Source organism: Phyllostomus discolor, chromosome 8, assembly GCF_004126475.2.
Source record: "Phyllostomus discolor isolate MPI-MPIP mPhyDis1 chromosome 8, mPhyDis1.pri.v3, whole genome shotgun sequence".
Lineage (NCBI taxonomy): Eukaryota > Metazoa > Chordata > Mammalia > Chiroptera > Phyllostomidae > Phyllostomus > Phyllostomus discolor.
In genome coordinates, this window is record NC_040910.2 from 31,750,061 (window position 1) to 31,767,099 (window position 17,039).

At 36.8% G+C, this 17,039-nt stretch overlaps 1 protein-coding gene across 1 annotated transcript in view; it reads left to right on the forward strand.

Moving 5' to 3' along the window:
• Nucleotides 1-17,039, forward strand: part of GALNTL6 (polypeptide N-acetylgalactosaminyltransferase like 6) — an 876,998-nt gene that overhangs the window by 788,930 nt on the left and 71,029 nt on the right. Inside the window, exon 9 of the mRNA XM_028520463.2 lies at nucleotides 12,779-12,886. Within this exon, the coding sequence (XP_028376264.1) occupies nucleotides 12,779-12,886 (108 nt within the window). The remainder of the gene's footprint in view (nucleotides 1-12,778; nucleotides 12,887-17,039) is intronic.

A 17,039-nucleotide genomic window follows, 5' to 3' on the forward strand; every position in this document is an offset into this window, starting at 1 on the left:
ATCTAATTAGATGAGTAAATTTAACGCCATAGCATGAAAGCCAACACAGTGTAATTTTCAAGGGTCAGTTGAGGAAAAGATCTCTCCAGAAAAATATTCTGTCTGCACTGTGCCCAGCTGTTAGTATGGTTTAACATGAATCTGAACTCCTAGGTGGCCCAGAATTACCCAGCAGTCCTCCGAATGTTGCTAGGTCAGCCAGCAACTGCTTGGGAGTAGAAAGGAGCATTTAGTCAGTCATTCAACAAGCTTTTATTGAGCATGTAATTTGTGTCAGGCATTGGTCCAGGTACTCAGTTTGGAATGGCACCTGGAAACAAAAAGGAAACCAACACAGACTGCACAGTATGGCATAAGAGATAATGCACATCTTTAAATATCGGGTACCAGTTAAGTTGCTGAAATAATGTTAAAATTACTAAGTCTCTGATTTTCTAGAGTGTGTTTTCATATCCATTCCCCAAAGATCAAAGTCCAAATGTTAGCGTTTTCAAAAGACCTGTCCTTTGATTGCTGAAAGTTCTTCTCAGAAAATAAAAGTGGGCAAAAAAAAAAAAAAAAAAAGAAGCCACTACTCAGGCACCACAAAATTTAGAATGAAGCCCATGGACTGACTGACTCTATTCCACAGAATGCTCTGGCGTGGAACATAAAGTTTAGATCTGGGTAGAAGAGCCTTAAATCTGGTTTGGGCTGCCCTTCTTCAGCCCCAGGAGCTTATCAGGATGGGTCCACAATGATCCAATATTTCTTGGGCCATTTTATAGTCTAGGAAGAGTTCCTGATCACCAATCTTAGCTGTAGAGAATTGTTCACAGCTCCAGATGAGATTAATGTGGGACCAGATGTCCTAGAGTGAGCCTACCAAACCTGTCAGCCCCACACAGCCTGTTTCAAACACCACGCTTAGTGAATTACAGCACAGCACAGCCACCTTTGTTTGTGCTGTTGTCCTTCCCACACATTGAGCTTAATGTTCAGACATTTAAGGAAACTTTGACTTATGTCTCACAATCTTTCAGACCTTCAGTCATTAAGTCATTCAGCAGACATTTATTTATTGACTACAATCCGCCAATTCTGGGCTAAGCTCTTGAGATTCAAAGATAAACATAAGAAAATTCTCACTGTGAAGGAGCTTACTCTCCAGTAGCAGCTTGAGAACTAATTTGCCACCATTACTTGTCCTCAGTATTGTTTGGAATATATTTTATTTCCATACACACAGTAAGAACTTGGGGTATATACCATAGCCTCTCCGTTACCTTCCCTTTCTCTATTCTTTCTCCTCTTTTAATCTACCTCCACATTTCGTTCATTTATTTCCTGAGTTGGTTTATTCTCTCCTCCTATAAGTTCACAATTGCTCCTAATCACCACACAAATCAAATGAACAGACTGAATCATACACCATGAAACTTTTCATCAATTACCTGCCTCACCTACCTGTCTCAATCTATACTGCAAACCAGTTTAAATAGTGTCTCCCTTTACATCCCAGAACATAGCAATTTATACTTCCACTTCTGTGGCTATTTATTGCAGTGATTTTAACTAACCAGTCAGACTTTGTTCTGTTGCTGAGAAATTTGTTTATCCTGTCTACAAATATTAATCAGCAACCTTTCCATGACTCCATGAACCATGCAAGCTAGATTTTGCACAAAAATGCAAAGGAAGCCCAGTAGAAGCCATTGGATCAAGTAAAACTGAGATGAATATTTCACCCATTAAACATAAAGAGCAATTCAAGCAAAAATCTACATTAAGAATTTCCTCTAAAGTAAAACAGAAAAATGTACTTTTAGTCATCAATTTTCTCATGCAGGAGAGCCCCTCTGTGAGTGGGTCCACCAGCTGCACTGAAGTCGGGGAGCATAAACCACACCCATCCTACATTCTCTGTGAGTTCCGGTTTGGGTTCTTTTAAATAGGAATAAAAGCCTATCTTAATGCAGTAATAAAATCCTTCTGAATTTTTAATGATTTTTACCTAACCTTTTATTGTTACTTTGCCCACATCTAATTTGACAGCAATTTTTAACAACTCAAACCTTTCTAACTACTTGAATTAGTTTTGACATGACCAAAAATTCCTTCTCTTTTCATAACTGTATTTCATCAGTTTAAGTGGTATTTAATTAAATTACATAATTACCATTTTTTAAAAACTAGCATAATTACATTTGGAAAGATGTGAACTCACTGCCTTTGAAGTAGTCATGTAAGTTAACTATTGTGGACAAAAAATTCCAACTGTATTTGACATAGCCTGTATTCAGCATGAGTTCACCATACTATGAACGCAATTCAATACGTTTACAGAAGGAATGAAGAGTAATCGTTAATACATTAAATTGATTGAACAGAGATCAGTCCTTGCTGTCAAAAACCTTCTGTCTAAGGAGAGACAGGAAAAGCTCAGAGGCAGTTCACTGTTATGTTGTCAAGGAGGCAAATTTCCCCCTCATCCAGGATCAGATCTAGGTATGTCCCTCCTGGTCTTCTTCTCGACCCAGGGGTCCCAGTTGCCTGACCTTTGTCAGCGGGCTTACAGGTAGGTACCCATGGGTTTTGAGTGGCCAGTGTCTAGTGTGATGAGTCTGGGAGGGTCAGCTGTGGTGTCTCTTCTCCTCTGCACCCTGGTCCTACAGACCATCTCCCTTCTTCACTGTTTAGTTGTCACATCTTTTCCCTCTCCCTCCCTGGACGCAATCTCACGTAGTCTCTAAAGTGTAAAAGATTAAAAATCAGTCCTAAAATAAGCCTCTGGGTTTCTTTGAATATTTGCTTCTACTTTGATGTGGCTGGAAAAGAAAATGCTTCCGGAGCAAAAACAGAAGATGGAAAACATGTTGAACATAACAAAATGAATGTTTCAATTTATAATCCTGCCATGCACAATTAAGCCTATATAGCTTAAAGGGACTCAAGTAAATCTGAGATTTTAATACACAGATTGTTTATTTTCTATCCATTTATGAATTATAATTTCTATTCCTTTATGACTTATAAAATCTTTACATGAAGCTGTGTCCCAAAGTTCTGGGCATTCTATTCTTCTTCTGATGGTAATAGTAATATCTGGTCCCCTAACAAGGACAAGTAATGAGTTAGCACTTAAAGACCATTGAATTTAATTTCTTATCTCATTCAATACTAATGCAAGGTAAAAATATAATTTCGATTTTATAAGTAAAAGGCTTTTACTTACTTAATATCAAAGTGACAATTAGAATTCAGGTTTGCTCTCAAAACCATTAGCCTAATTTCCCTTAGCTGGAAAAATAGAGTTTTTTTCCCCTTGGTGAAAAAGTGGCTACTGTCACTTTCATGAAACTACTTTAAAAAGGAAATGTAGTTTCTTCCTATCTGATTTTTATTAAATATGAAGGCTGACATCTCTTGTTATGATTTATTGTAAAATATAAATTTAACCATCTTCAAAATGCACTGATTATTCAATGAGAATTGAATATACACAACAGGGACTAATCATTGAGTACAGAATGTTCAGTTCTTAATCAAACAAGAAAAGATCCATCGATCTAAGATTGTCATTGCTCAGTAAACCAAATATCCTAGAGCTTATCGTCACTGTGGAGCTTCTCAAGAACAAACTTGGATTTTATGTGTTGGTACTTGGAAAACTGAAAATAGTAAGCCCACAAGTTAGTTAAAGTCAACATTTTTCTACAAGGTATGTGGCCATCAAAAAAAAAAAAAGATTTAAGTGCAGTTATAGTTCAACAATTGAGTGCTATAAAACAATTATAATATATTTATAGTTTCAAAATGGACAAGTATCTTCTCTTAGATAGAGATCACTCAAAAAAAGGAGAATAAGAAAGAACAACAACAAAAAAATCCAAACCCTGTGTCTTTGACAAATTACCATAGATCTTATCCCCCATCCACAGTATATAAAGTTTATCAAGGCAGGGAAGGTAAATTCAATGATGTTACAACAGGGGATGGGAATATGGATCAATCCCAGCAACAACTTTCACTTGAAGTCAGCACATCTCCATTTTCCAAGTAATTGGCACCACCTAAGGGGAAAAACCACAATCACTTGTTTGAAATAATGGCAACAGGCGCAATTGCTGATGGCCAGAGCTTCCCTGGATTGAGTTTAGTACACAAGAGAAGCAGCAAATGAGAGGTTGGAGACAATTCCAAAAGAGGCATTACCCAGACCAGTCGTATGTGCAGGAAGCAGCCTATTAGTGAGGCAGATTAGAGGAAAGATACTCTGTATCAAAAACAGCCTTGCAACAGCCAGTCCTTATTGGATGCAGACAAATAAAAGGCTAAACTGATTCAATTATACACAAATTTTGCATCATTGGGTGAATAATGGGTAAGAATAATTCACCCTATTCAAAGATGAATAATAATAATTTTTTAAAGGAAGTAGCACAGAAAAATACTATGAGAAAAAAGAAGAAAGGACCAGGAAAAATAAAGAAAACTCACCAAAACAATGTTGCTACACATGGTTAGAAATTTTTTGAAAATATTAATGAAGTCATTGAGTCTATAAAATAATATGAAGTGCTAAACTTTATGAGATTAGGCAAAACATCAAAAAAGGCAAGTAGGTGAAAAAGATATAATGAAGAAGAAACAGATACCATAACTGAAGCGAAGGTCAGACTAAAAGCAACACAGAGGACAGTATCCCATCTCCTTTGCAACTCTAATGTCAGAAAAGAAAAAAAAACTTTCAAATTGGTTATAAAATTAGCATAATATTAATAGCAAATTCTGGCCAAGATAGCACAACAAGATTTCAAAAATGCAGACATATTTTACTTGTATACTAAGATTAAAAATATATTAAAAGATTATACAGTTAAAAAATAATAAAAGATTTTCAAAGACTAATACACCAAAATAAGTGCAGCTGTCATGGGTGTGTTTCAGTATTGGACTATGTAACATAACATATTAATGTAGTTCACCTTAATAATACATTTGAAAGGTTACAGTCACCTTCATAGGTAATATAAAGGCATTTTGTCTAACTGAAGGTACTAGGTAATTCAGTTAGACAAAAGACAATATAAGACATAAAAACTGGAAAGGAGGAGAAAAAGTTTCCATTAATTTCAAATAATATCCCCATATACCTACCTGTACAACACAGGGAACCTGCTGAAAAACTACTATAAACACTAAGAAATTGAGTGAGTTGCCTGGGTAAAATGTTTGTGTGGGTGTGGGGTGGTATGGGGGTAAATATGTAGAAAGTAATAGCCTTTACATATACAAATAACAACCCCAAAAGAAGACACCATTCACAATAGCAGGGAAAAAACAAACTAGAAATAAACATAAGAAATGTCCTAGACTTCATGAAGAGCAGTGATCATGCTACTGAGGCACACACAAAAAAGCATGAACACACGAAAATTCATGCAGAAGATAATTCTCCCTGGGCATCCTCATAAATTTAATGCAATCCCAATAGTGGTAACATGAAATTTGGAGTGAGTAGGAGCCAGACAAAGTGCTTCTAGTTCATAAGGCAAAACAGATAAATAGAATAACAAGCTTTAATTAATAAGCATTTTCTACTTTCTCCACAGTTGTCTGAAAATACAAAAACTTCATCGAATGTTTAATTCATACTCCTAAAATACTTTATTTGCCTCCCAAAAAGACAGTTCAACCTCATTTTACAAGTAGACTCTCTATCCCTTTCTCCATCTTTCTATAAACTATCATGATAGGTTGTACAAATGGTTTTGTTAGAAATAAATTCAGCCTTATAAAATGTACTCATTAGAAATCCTTTTTATGCCAAGAATGGTTCTAAAATATTTTATATACCTTCCCATTGCTTTTCTGAGACAGTTTTATTGGAGACCTCTTCTAACTTTTGAGCATGCAAAGAACCTCCAAGTGTAGTTGAATTTGTATCTGAAATGTGACAGGAGCCTTTTTACAGCACACCATGTACCTTCAGGTATACAAGGAAATATCTGAAGTTGTTCCTATGGGTATTTTTCCCCTGCAATATTTAGCCTAGGTGACATAAAAATAACCATTTTAATTCAACATGCCCAGAATTGATCTTCCAAAGAAAATATTAAAATGACTCTAAACTCATTCAGAAACTCAAAGATAAACAGAAACAGCTGCTAAATGTCTCACCAGCCAGTCTGAGATTCATTTCAATTACCCAACAAAAAGTACCTCAGGTGTAACAGAGCATTTCCAAGTTAAATTTTATGTCCATTAGACATAAGCCTAGCGACAAGTCTGAATCCCTCCCAGTAGTTACTTCCTTTATGTCTGATGACATTTTCCTAATTCCCTGTTTAATTTTATGTTAGTTTTTATAGATAGTTGTAAAGTGAGCAAGATATAACAATTTACGCAGCATTCAGTATCTGTATTAGGTCAATGTGACTTCCTATTGAAATCTTTTTCCAATATTGAGGTTGTTTTCAAATTTTTATATTTTTCTAGTTGCTATTTTTTTCTGACAAGAAAAATAAAATATAATACAATTACTCTAATGCTTCTGGTGTGTAAATTTATATAAAGCAGGTCAGCTTGCCCCCCAACTCAAAATTGTATAGAAAGTTACAAAAAAAACCCTCTATACAACTCTTAAGGCCTTCACACATACCTCAATGACAGTACCATAGAAAGCCTCGGAGTATTTACACACATCAAGGATTTGATTTTTACCTTCTACATCAAGGTCAACAACCAACAATAGACAAGGCCCACAACTCCCTCCTCCTCCCCAAACTGTGAGAGCGACAGTTGAGGATACACTCCTTCCCTCCTCCACCCCACACCCACATACATGCACAAACTTGCCTGTTGTCATAAGACCTGACCCCTCCCATAGAGGTCAACACGTGGCTATACAATAACCACTCTATATAGTCCCCAACATAACAGGAACTGAAAGTGGTGCACTAACGGTGTCCATACAGCCACCATTCTTGAGCACCTAGTATGTGCCACGTAAGAGTGCTATGTGCATTATGTAACTTAGTGCTTACAACCACCTTATGAAGGAGACACATTTCTACATCTTTTCAGAAGATGAAAGTGACATGCCAAAAAGAAGAAAAAGAAAGAATGAAAACGCGATGCATAAAAGTCAGTAACTTCCCCAATTTAAACCCTGGTCCAAAGTGTTCTTTCCATTATTCCACATCATGAAAGTATATCAACTTCTCCTCAAGATAAAAAATAACATATAAATGCCATTATGAATTTTAAAAGTGCTCCAATTTCTTTCTTTGGATGCAATTTCTTTGTACTGAATATTGCTAAAAAATAATAATTGACTATGAACTGAAGCTTTGAAAACCCTTCACTTCCCTAAAGTTTTCATCGTAATGGTATTCAGCTGAGTAGTTTTGACTGCTGTGCTTATTTCAAAATGCACCCTTGGTGCTCCTAAATACTCAAACCTTCACTGTTAAAAAAAAAAAGGGTTTTTTAATGTGGATTCTTTGGCTTACTGGAAGGTAGAAACCCAACTGCCTAACGTAGAGGAAAGAGGAAATTGGACAGCACGCTCAGGTGCACAACCCTGAAAAAGGGAAATGAGTGAGCCTCCGGGAGGCCTGGAAACAGGCCCCAGAGGCTATCAGGACCCTTTCTCTGCGTTTCTTCCCCTGCCTCTGTCCGTGTCAGCTTTCTTCCCTCTGATGGACTCTCCTTCCACCCTCAGGCTTTTATTTCCAGCTTTACCAACAGAAATGTCATTTTGATCGGATGGACCACGAGGGAAGACTTCATTAGACTGGCCTGAGTCGTGTTCCCGCTCCTGCCACTAGGAAGGTGGTATGATTGACAGCCCAACTCAGGAGCAAAGCAGAATCCCGTTTGCAAATTTCCCTAAAGAACAAAAGTGTGGTTCCGTTACAGAAAGCCAGTTTTTTAAAGCTTTTAATTTTTTTAAATTTTGTCGTTGACCATATTATTCCCCATTTTTCCCCTTTTTGCCTGCCTGCGCTCGTTCCCCACCCTCCCTTCCCACTGGTGTCTGTGTCTATGAATTATGCATATGTGTTCTTTGGCTAATCCCTTCACCGTCTCTCATAAACAAAAGTTTTTTAAAAACTTTTACTTATTTTTAGCAGATGGTGAATCCAGAAATTTAAGCAATTAGATACAAAATCTGGAGACATATGGAAATAATGGTAAAAAGCAAACACTTTTCCTCTAATGCACCTTCTAAACTGTAGAATAATGAATGAAGGAAAATGAGGGAATATGTCCTTAACCATAGTATTTTACCTAAAGAAGTACTATTAAAATGTTTACACGCATCCTTCCCTTCCCAAGACTTAATGTTCCAAATGAACCAAAAAGTGATGCATCTGTTCTTCTGTTCCAGGCTCCACACTAATCACTGTTTTAGAATCAGTGTTTTTAAGACTGCTTAGAGTTGCTGCAGTATAAACATTGCATCATAAAAGTAGTGATCATCTGAGCAACGTCCCCTCTGGAGCCCTGCTATTCCCCATCCAGACCTCTTGAAGCTCATTAAATGCAAACTAGATTGGGCACGGTATCTTCTATACTACACAACACAGACTTTCTTACTTTGGAAAAAAACCCTATGCAAATAGCTCAAGAAGCCAGAGCTTTTCCCTGAGATTAAAAACTACCATATTTTCATTAAAGACTGTAGGTACATTGCCCAAGGGCTGTGTTTAGTATATGCCAATCAACAAATAGAAAAGGAAGTCAGGAAAGGTCAAAATAAACTTTTCTTTTCTCGTGATCTCAAAGAATAATCTGAAAACCCAAGTTCGTGAGAGTAAAGCAAAGCAATGATGTGTGCGGCTTCAACTTCTCACTGTTACTGTTTTGTGGAAGTCAGGCCAAAAGGTGCAGATGTGTTACATCTAGCTGGGAAAAACAGTGTAATGACAGATGTGGCCCTTTTCAGTATATACAATCCAAAGCTTTTTAGGTTAACAATTAATATTTTCATTTCTAAATAAATGGTGAAGTAGTTGTTTACCTAGTCTTAAGATGTTTTTCAAAGTAGGGTGATGAGAACTGGGTGCAGAATGAGAGGGTATTTAGGGCAAAAGGAGTTGGAGGAGTCCTTAGGACTTAGGACTTGAAGGAGATGGGGGAGTTGGCCATGTGTCTGGAAGAGAATCCCAGATAGAGGGAACAGTCAGTACCAATGCCCTGAGATGGGGGAATAACTGGCATGTTGGAGGAACAGAGAAGATCACATAATAGCTTGAGCAGAGAAAGGGGTATAAAGTAGGAAATAAAATTAGAGAGACAGCAGATTTTGCAAATGAATGCATTAATACATTTTTTGAGAATTTAGATCATATCCATATAGTATATTATGCTTCATCTTATACCTGACAATGTTTCCTTATTATCCTCCTGACAATCAATTTCCTACTAAAAGTAATTTCATATTCTGTGTGACCAGTATAATTGTATGATTCCATTCAATTTAACATTCTCTATGTCTAAATTCCAGTGTGTGGCTGATAATGAAAGTGATTTAAAAAATAAAGCAAGCATTCAATTATTTAGTCAATTTGAACTACATTATGGAAAAAAAATGCTTTGTGCTCAATCATGGGTAAGATAACATTGCTTTAAAATATTTATGTTGTCAAAATAAGACACATTATTTATAAATCTAAGACATCTCTCCAAGAAATGAATATTTAAGTATGACAATGCCATAGACATTTTTTAGAATATCATCACATTATACTAGCAAGAAATCTTTTAAAATATGAACCACATCTTTTAGAATAAATATAGGATTTGATAAATGCCACAATAGATGTGCTTTCCAAAGGAACAAGGTTCCCACACTGTTATCTAAGCATGACTCTCTAGGGCAGCGATTTTCAACCTTGTCCATCTCATGGCACGCATAAACTAAAGCAGTATTCTGCAGCACACACAAAAATATATTTTTTGCCTATTGACAAAAAATAGGTATATTTTGATTCAGTCACACCAGACAACTCTTGTGTTGGCTGTTGTCATATTTTTATCTGATGATCTAAAAGAAAAGAAGTCAGCGCCTTGACTAAAGAGTCAGGTATTGCATGTTTTAGAAATTCTTGTTGAACACCATCTGAAAATTGCTGCTCCAATGTGTTGGGATGACACTACTGAAATAGGCATTGTTATTGTAAGACTGAAAAAAAATAAAGATGTGCATGGTGATATCTGTGGTATGGAAACCAAAATAACTCTACAATTAGAAACAATTGATTTGGTGTGCTTATGGTGAAGAGCAAGTTGGCCCTGAGGTTGTACGGAGCACCATTACATTGGGAAGGCCATACAATGCTTACATAAATGGTAATATAAGTATAGTTGAAACAAGAGGTGATCATATCAACTACTCAACAAATTTTTTTGAATGTCTCTGGCAGCTGAAGATGTAATAATGAGTAAAATAGTCATGGAAATTATAGCCTAGTGAGGCAAGACAAACACTTTACAAATCACAATGCAAACACACAAATAAATTGTTTAATTGCAATTGTCCTAAGTCTCCACTTCAAAGAAAGCTCCACGTGCTCAGAACTTTGAAGTGGTCACACATCATGACTCCAGCATGGTGAACAACACCAAGCATCTCGTAAGCACTCACTGTTTATTTGACTCGATGAGTTATGTGAAAGAGAAGTATGTGATGACAAAGGAGTATAAAGTAGAAGTCCTAACCAAATCTAGGGCCTCATTTGTAATGGTGAAGATGAAATCTGGAAAATAAAGAGGAAAAAGGAGAGGAAGGAAGGGTAGGGGAAAATAGGGATGGGAGCATTTCTTTAGAGAGAAAAATTTATGGCAGTCAGCCCTGGGGAGAGAAATTTGGTGCTTCCTAGGGAATTAAAAATAGCTCAGGATGGGGAAGGGGTTAGGGACAGGAGAAGGTAATTGAGAGACACATAATCAAAGACCAGATAACAGACAGCCTTGGAACCTTTTATGGAGGAATTGAAACTTTACCCTAACAGCAATAGAAAAATCACTGAAGGATTTTAATGGAGGCATGAATACTCAGATTTATGTTTTAAGTGACCATAATGACAATATGAAGTAATGAATTATGGGATTCTATAGTTCTTTTAACACTGAATTTAGCATAAAAAATTTGAACATAAGTTCTTGAATTTGACTTGTATATAAAGAAAAACTTCTGATGGGAATAACTTTTAAGAATTAAGAGTACATAGTCTATAGAAGACATGAATTTTGATTCATTGGAGACTGTGGTAGGCTTCATATCATACTTGCATATTTCTGATGTTTTGATCCAAAACATTAATAAATACCCCATCAAGTTAAAATTGATACCATTAGTAGTCCTGAACTCTTTTAGAGCAACTGGGTATTGTTTTAATAATTCAATTGCCTTCCCCTTGGACTTCCATTCAGTCTAATTATTATTTGTTTACTGGTCTTGCATGAGGTGGCATTTCTCTTAGCAAAAGAAATTGGAAGCAGGTATAAGTTAAGACATAAACATTTCTCTTTCTTCCTTTCAGTGTTACACTTTAAAACAATCCATGCATCTGTATTAGTCAGGGTTCTCCAGAGAATTAGAGCCAAAAAGTTGTGTACAAAGAGAGATTTATTTTAGTGAATCAGCTCACACAATTGAGAAGGGTTTGTAAGTCCAAAACCTGTAAGGTAGACCAGCAGGTTGAAGACCCAAAGAAAAGCTGCAGCTCCAGTCCAGGCAGACTGCTGACAGAATTCCTTCTTGCTTTGAGAGGGGTTAGTCTTTGTTCTTTCAAGTCCTTGAACTAGTTAGTTGAGATCCATCCCCATTATGTAGGGTAATCTGCTTTACTCAAAATCCATGAATTTAAATGTTAATCTCATTTAAAAAAAAAAAACACCCTTATAGAAACATCCAGAATAATGTTTGACCAAATATCTAGACACTGTAGTGAGGCTGACATATAAAACTAACCATTATAGTAGCTAACTCTTTTTAATCTTTTTCTTAAAATGAAAATAGCTAAAAATCTAGCCTATATGAAGCTTGGATTTTTGTTTTGATAATATGCCCTTTTATAGCAAGGAGTCTGTTAAATATAAAACCATTATTAAGTGTGTGTCTAAGTAGGTAGTCATGATAACATATAACCAATTAATTTTTGTTACTATATATAAGTACAGCATTTTAACACATACCTCAGAAGTAATATTTCCTGTGTCCACATCACTAATCAATTATTTTCTCTACCTAATAAAAAATCAATGGTAGAGAAAATTAGAATACAACTATGATTTTTAAGATTAGCTTTACTGAAAATTTCAGAATCTAGATGTAACTTCAACTATGGATATATCTGTGTTCCTCAATTTATTAATCTATTTTAGAAATTCCACTTTTTATCATTTACATTTTTAATTGACATTTAAATTCTAATGTTAGTTCTTCACATGATTTCACAAGAGTGTCAAAACAAATATCTAAATAAATAAGATGTCTAGGCATTAAATTTCAGTTCATTGTAATACTTATGATAAAAAACTACTAGAATAAAAATAATGCCAAAATGTCTATGGCAATTAGATTTTTATGCTAGTATTTTGGTTCTATACTTTTATGAATGTGGGTTTTTAAATATGGTTTCCTTCTTGTTTACCCATTTATAATAAATAGAAAATATTCATTTTGAGACTTGAGGTTTTTAAGATGTTTTTGAATCTTACTGATAAGTCCTTTTTGCATGAATTTTTGGGTTTTTTTTTCACAATTTAAACTCCCTCTCTTTAGGTTTGGATGTGTGGAGGAGAAATGTTCGATGTTCCATGTTCTAGAGTTGGCCATATCTACAGGAAGTACGTCCCTTATAAAGTTCCATCCGGGACCAGCCTGGCAAGAGTGAGTAACTGGGGATCTGGGCAAACGGAGCTGGATAAGGCTTTTTGCAGGCAGAGGAAGGAGCTTCACACGTGGTATAATTTAAGACACAGTCTGACAGAAACACCTCACTGAAATAAAACTTCCACCACTTGTGGTGTCATTCCATTCCTAAGCTTCAGCGTATAGAGTTTCTGTGTTTCTCAGCATTTTATTGCCATTCCTTAAGGATATATTAGCTATTATGCTAATTCTTGTTGCTAATCATTTCAAAGCACTTTCATATACAGTTTATTTAATCTTCACTATTACTTTCCGAGGTTGGCATTCTTATCTTTATGTTGTAGATGAGAAAACTGAAGCTTAGCGAAGTGGTTTGTTCCCACTCTAGTGAAGGATAAATAGCAGAGGAGGAGTTTGAGCTGAGGCCTTTGGAACGAAGGTCCAGTACTTGCCTCCTCCCACTGGAGCAGAACAGGAGACTTCATAAGTCAGGGGGAGAGAGGGGTAATAGGAGATGGGGAAGGGTGAATGCCTGACTCCACCTTCTTCTCACTTGTGACTAGGACCAGCTCCACCTAAAGTTTTACCCCAGCCTCAAACCTCCAAAACTGGCCAGGTCCAACTTTCTTTTTCAGGTATTGTTTTGAAAAATCCTTTGTCTTAGATCAAAGGCAAGGATGATTTTTCTCTCCAGCCTTTCAGAAGGTTTTCATACATGTCTGGGAGGACACAGTCACAGGCCTTCTGAAAACAGTCCTGACCACTTCTGTGTTCCGTGTTACTTCCTTCATAGCTGCATTAGTTTTACTCACCATAGTAGCACCTGCTACTGCTCAGATGCCAAATCTACTAAAGGGGTGTTTCCCCACACCCCGTTTGCACAATGCTGCCCTAGGAATCAAATCCAGAATTACTCATTTTGATTCCTTTACTAGTTAGGCTGCAGTATATAAATACCTGAGTCTTTTTTATAAAGCTCAATAAGCTCTCATAGCAAGCTTTTAAAATATATATACTAGTTCATCAGGATTCATTAGAATACCAACCACACAAAGGCAGAGTTTTTCACTGTTTTTTCCTACAGCAGTCCCCCACTTATCTGTGGTTTCACTTTCCAATGTTTCAGTTACTCATGGTAAACCATAGTTGGAAAATATTAAATGGAAAATTCCAGAAACAAACAATTTATAAGTTCTAAATTGCTCATCGCCATAAGTAGAGTGATGAAATCTTGTGCAGTCTATTTTGTCTACACTGTATATGCTAACCCACCCTCACCCTCACCCAACCCCACCCAACACCCCACCCTGGGTTACTTGCTCGGTAGCTGCCTTCGTTACCAGGTCTATGTTACAGCACCACAGTGCCTGTGTTCAAGTAGCCATCAGTTTACTCAACAATGGCACCAAACTGCAATTTGGGTGTGCCAAAGAAGAGCCATAAAGTACATGTACATATAGGGAAAAACATAATATACATAGGGTTTTGTACCATCCATGATTCTGGACATCCCCCGTGAATAAAGGGGACTATTGTACTGTGCTCCCAGCACATAGAACAAGGCTTGGTAGACACTCAACAAATATTTGTTGACAGAATTTACTAATAAGGAAAACTACAACTAGAAACACTTATTAAAACTTAAACATTTTAATTAACTATAATAAAATTGACATTTATAGTGAGTGTTTTGGGGGAAGTAGTGTTTTTCCTTACTCCCATTCTGAGATTTCTTACCAAAAGTGTCTATTTTTCTTTAGTCACACCCATAATCTCTTTCGCAGCGGTTTGAGTTAACAGTGATGAAGTCATAGTACATACTTCTTGAAGGGAAAAAGTCATATTATTCTTCCCCCCTCAACATATTAATCAGACATTAACAATGTACTCCATTAAGTAGCTGTAGAAATATATTATTTCAAGAAAAGAATCCAAACACAAAATTATAAGGTGATTAAAGAGCTGTGTCTTCCGTAGAAAAACATGATTTGATTTAGTCAGAAGACTTGATACATGTGAATGTGAGAACTCATTCAGGAAAACAACAAGAATTCACAAAAAGGTAAACAATTGAAGAGCCTTGAGCACATATCACAACTCAGCCATGTAAATTATGTCATAAATCATAGCAGTTAAAGATGTCCCAAAGATAATGATGCTCTGTCACTTATCGCTGTCGTTCACTCATGTGTTCTCCAGCATGCACCCAGGCTGAATCACTCGTTTGTAACAGGGGCGGTGTGTGCCTGGCTCACAGTCACAGGCAGAGTAAAACTGAGCGGCTGGGGGTGGGGGGAGTTGTGCTGATCCAAAGGGCCTATTTTCAGATAATAAAACTGTTCATATATTTTCGAGAAAGAAATTACGTACTTTTTCAAGGACTGTCAAATATAGGGAAGCTAGGGCTGACACATAAAATTTCCTGCAAATAGCGAGCATTCATTCAAATAAAAAAGTCCATAATTCTGAAGTTTAATCTTTTCCACTTAAATTTTACTTGAGGACTCATTTTTTTCCTAAACAGCTACAGCAATTAGGAAGTCACAAATATTGAAGCTCAGCCGTCATTCTAAGGAAACTTTTATGATTTTTTAAATTATAAAGTACATGAAAGTGAAAAATTATCCTGATTTTTTTGAGAGATCTCAATTACCAGTTCCACCCTACATGATTACTAAACCATCAAAAATGATGAGAGGCTTTAAAAATACTTCAAATGTAGGGCCTTGTCTACTCAATATATAGTTCATCTTTCCAGCCTCATTAGGAAATGTAGGCAAAGATGAAGAATTAACTCCAAAAGATTGTTTTCTTATTTTACAAAGCTTGTTTAATTCTTCAAAACTGTGCACCTTTTATTTATACACCTGTGTAAATTGAGGATTCCAGCAGAATTCCAAAACGTGCAAACACACACACACGTATGTGTTTTGAACAGCTGACAGTCCTCTAAACAACATACAGGTGTGTATCATAAAAAAATTTCAAATAGTTAATTGTTCAGTGCCTTCTATTTACCTAGCATTACAGTCTGGTTGGAAGAGAAGGTATTCACACATGAAACCATTAGAGGACAATAAAAGACAATAAATAATTGTCCACTGTGTTGTAAATATATGGATCTGTGTAGGGAAGAGGAGAGGGAACAGTACCGAGCTGATGGATGGAAAGAGGACCTTCAACAAGGTTCATATAATAGTGGTTCCCAAACTCATGACCCATGACCAGAGCCAGTTCCTGGCCCACTTTTCATCCAGCCCCAGGGAACAGAAAAAATATAAATCATAAACCTAAATCTATTCCATTTAATAACATCTTTTTTAATGTGATGACTATAGGTTTTTTCTTCTTTACTGAAGAACATAAGATAGTGGATTTTTATTAATGTCCTGTCTGGCAAAAGTGAAAATTAACATCCTTATGTCAATTCCCACAAAACACAAAAATCTGAGACACAGTAGTAGGTGACTTACAATTCACCTTCGTCTCGGAATCAGAGTATTCACCATCATGCATAAAACTGCCTGTTATTTCTGAGTCAGCTGGGGGCCAGCATCAGTACAGTCATGGTACCTTATCACCAGGAACAAATAGCCAATCCCTGAGGGAAGGGGTACTCAGCCCTCAAGTTGTAGGGAGACCAGAAAGTCCCCAGGACTGTAGTGACAGTCATCCCTTCCTTGGGATGGACTGACCGCCCTTTGTCACAGAAGAGTCAGCAGCTACTCAGTAAATAGCCTTTACATTGAGCCTTTTGCTGAGCGACACTTTGCAAAACCAGAAGTGGCTAAGTGACAAGTGGCTGGAAGCTTCTTTAAAGAGACCCTTCATTTCACAGGTTGTGGCATAAACCAAGAACTCTGCTGAAAGAACAGCAATTACTGACTCCTCACAGACTACTCTGTGAATCCCATTGTATGGGGACAATTAAAGCCATTGAACTGGAGACAGGTGGCTCTGCCAGCAGGGACATGACAGAGGTGCTGAGCAGTCACCCCATGGCTAACCATACCAGCTAAATGAAGTACAATAGCAGTCCTCATGGGAGCAACTTGACCCATGGGAGTGTCCCCAGGAGGGTCTCATGTCAGCAGAGGACAGCCCTGCAGTCTTGAGTGAGGCAGTCCTGGGAGCTCACACAGCTGTCCTCCCTAGCTCCAAGGGGAGGGAG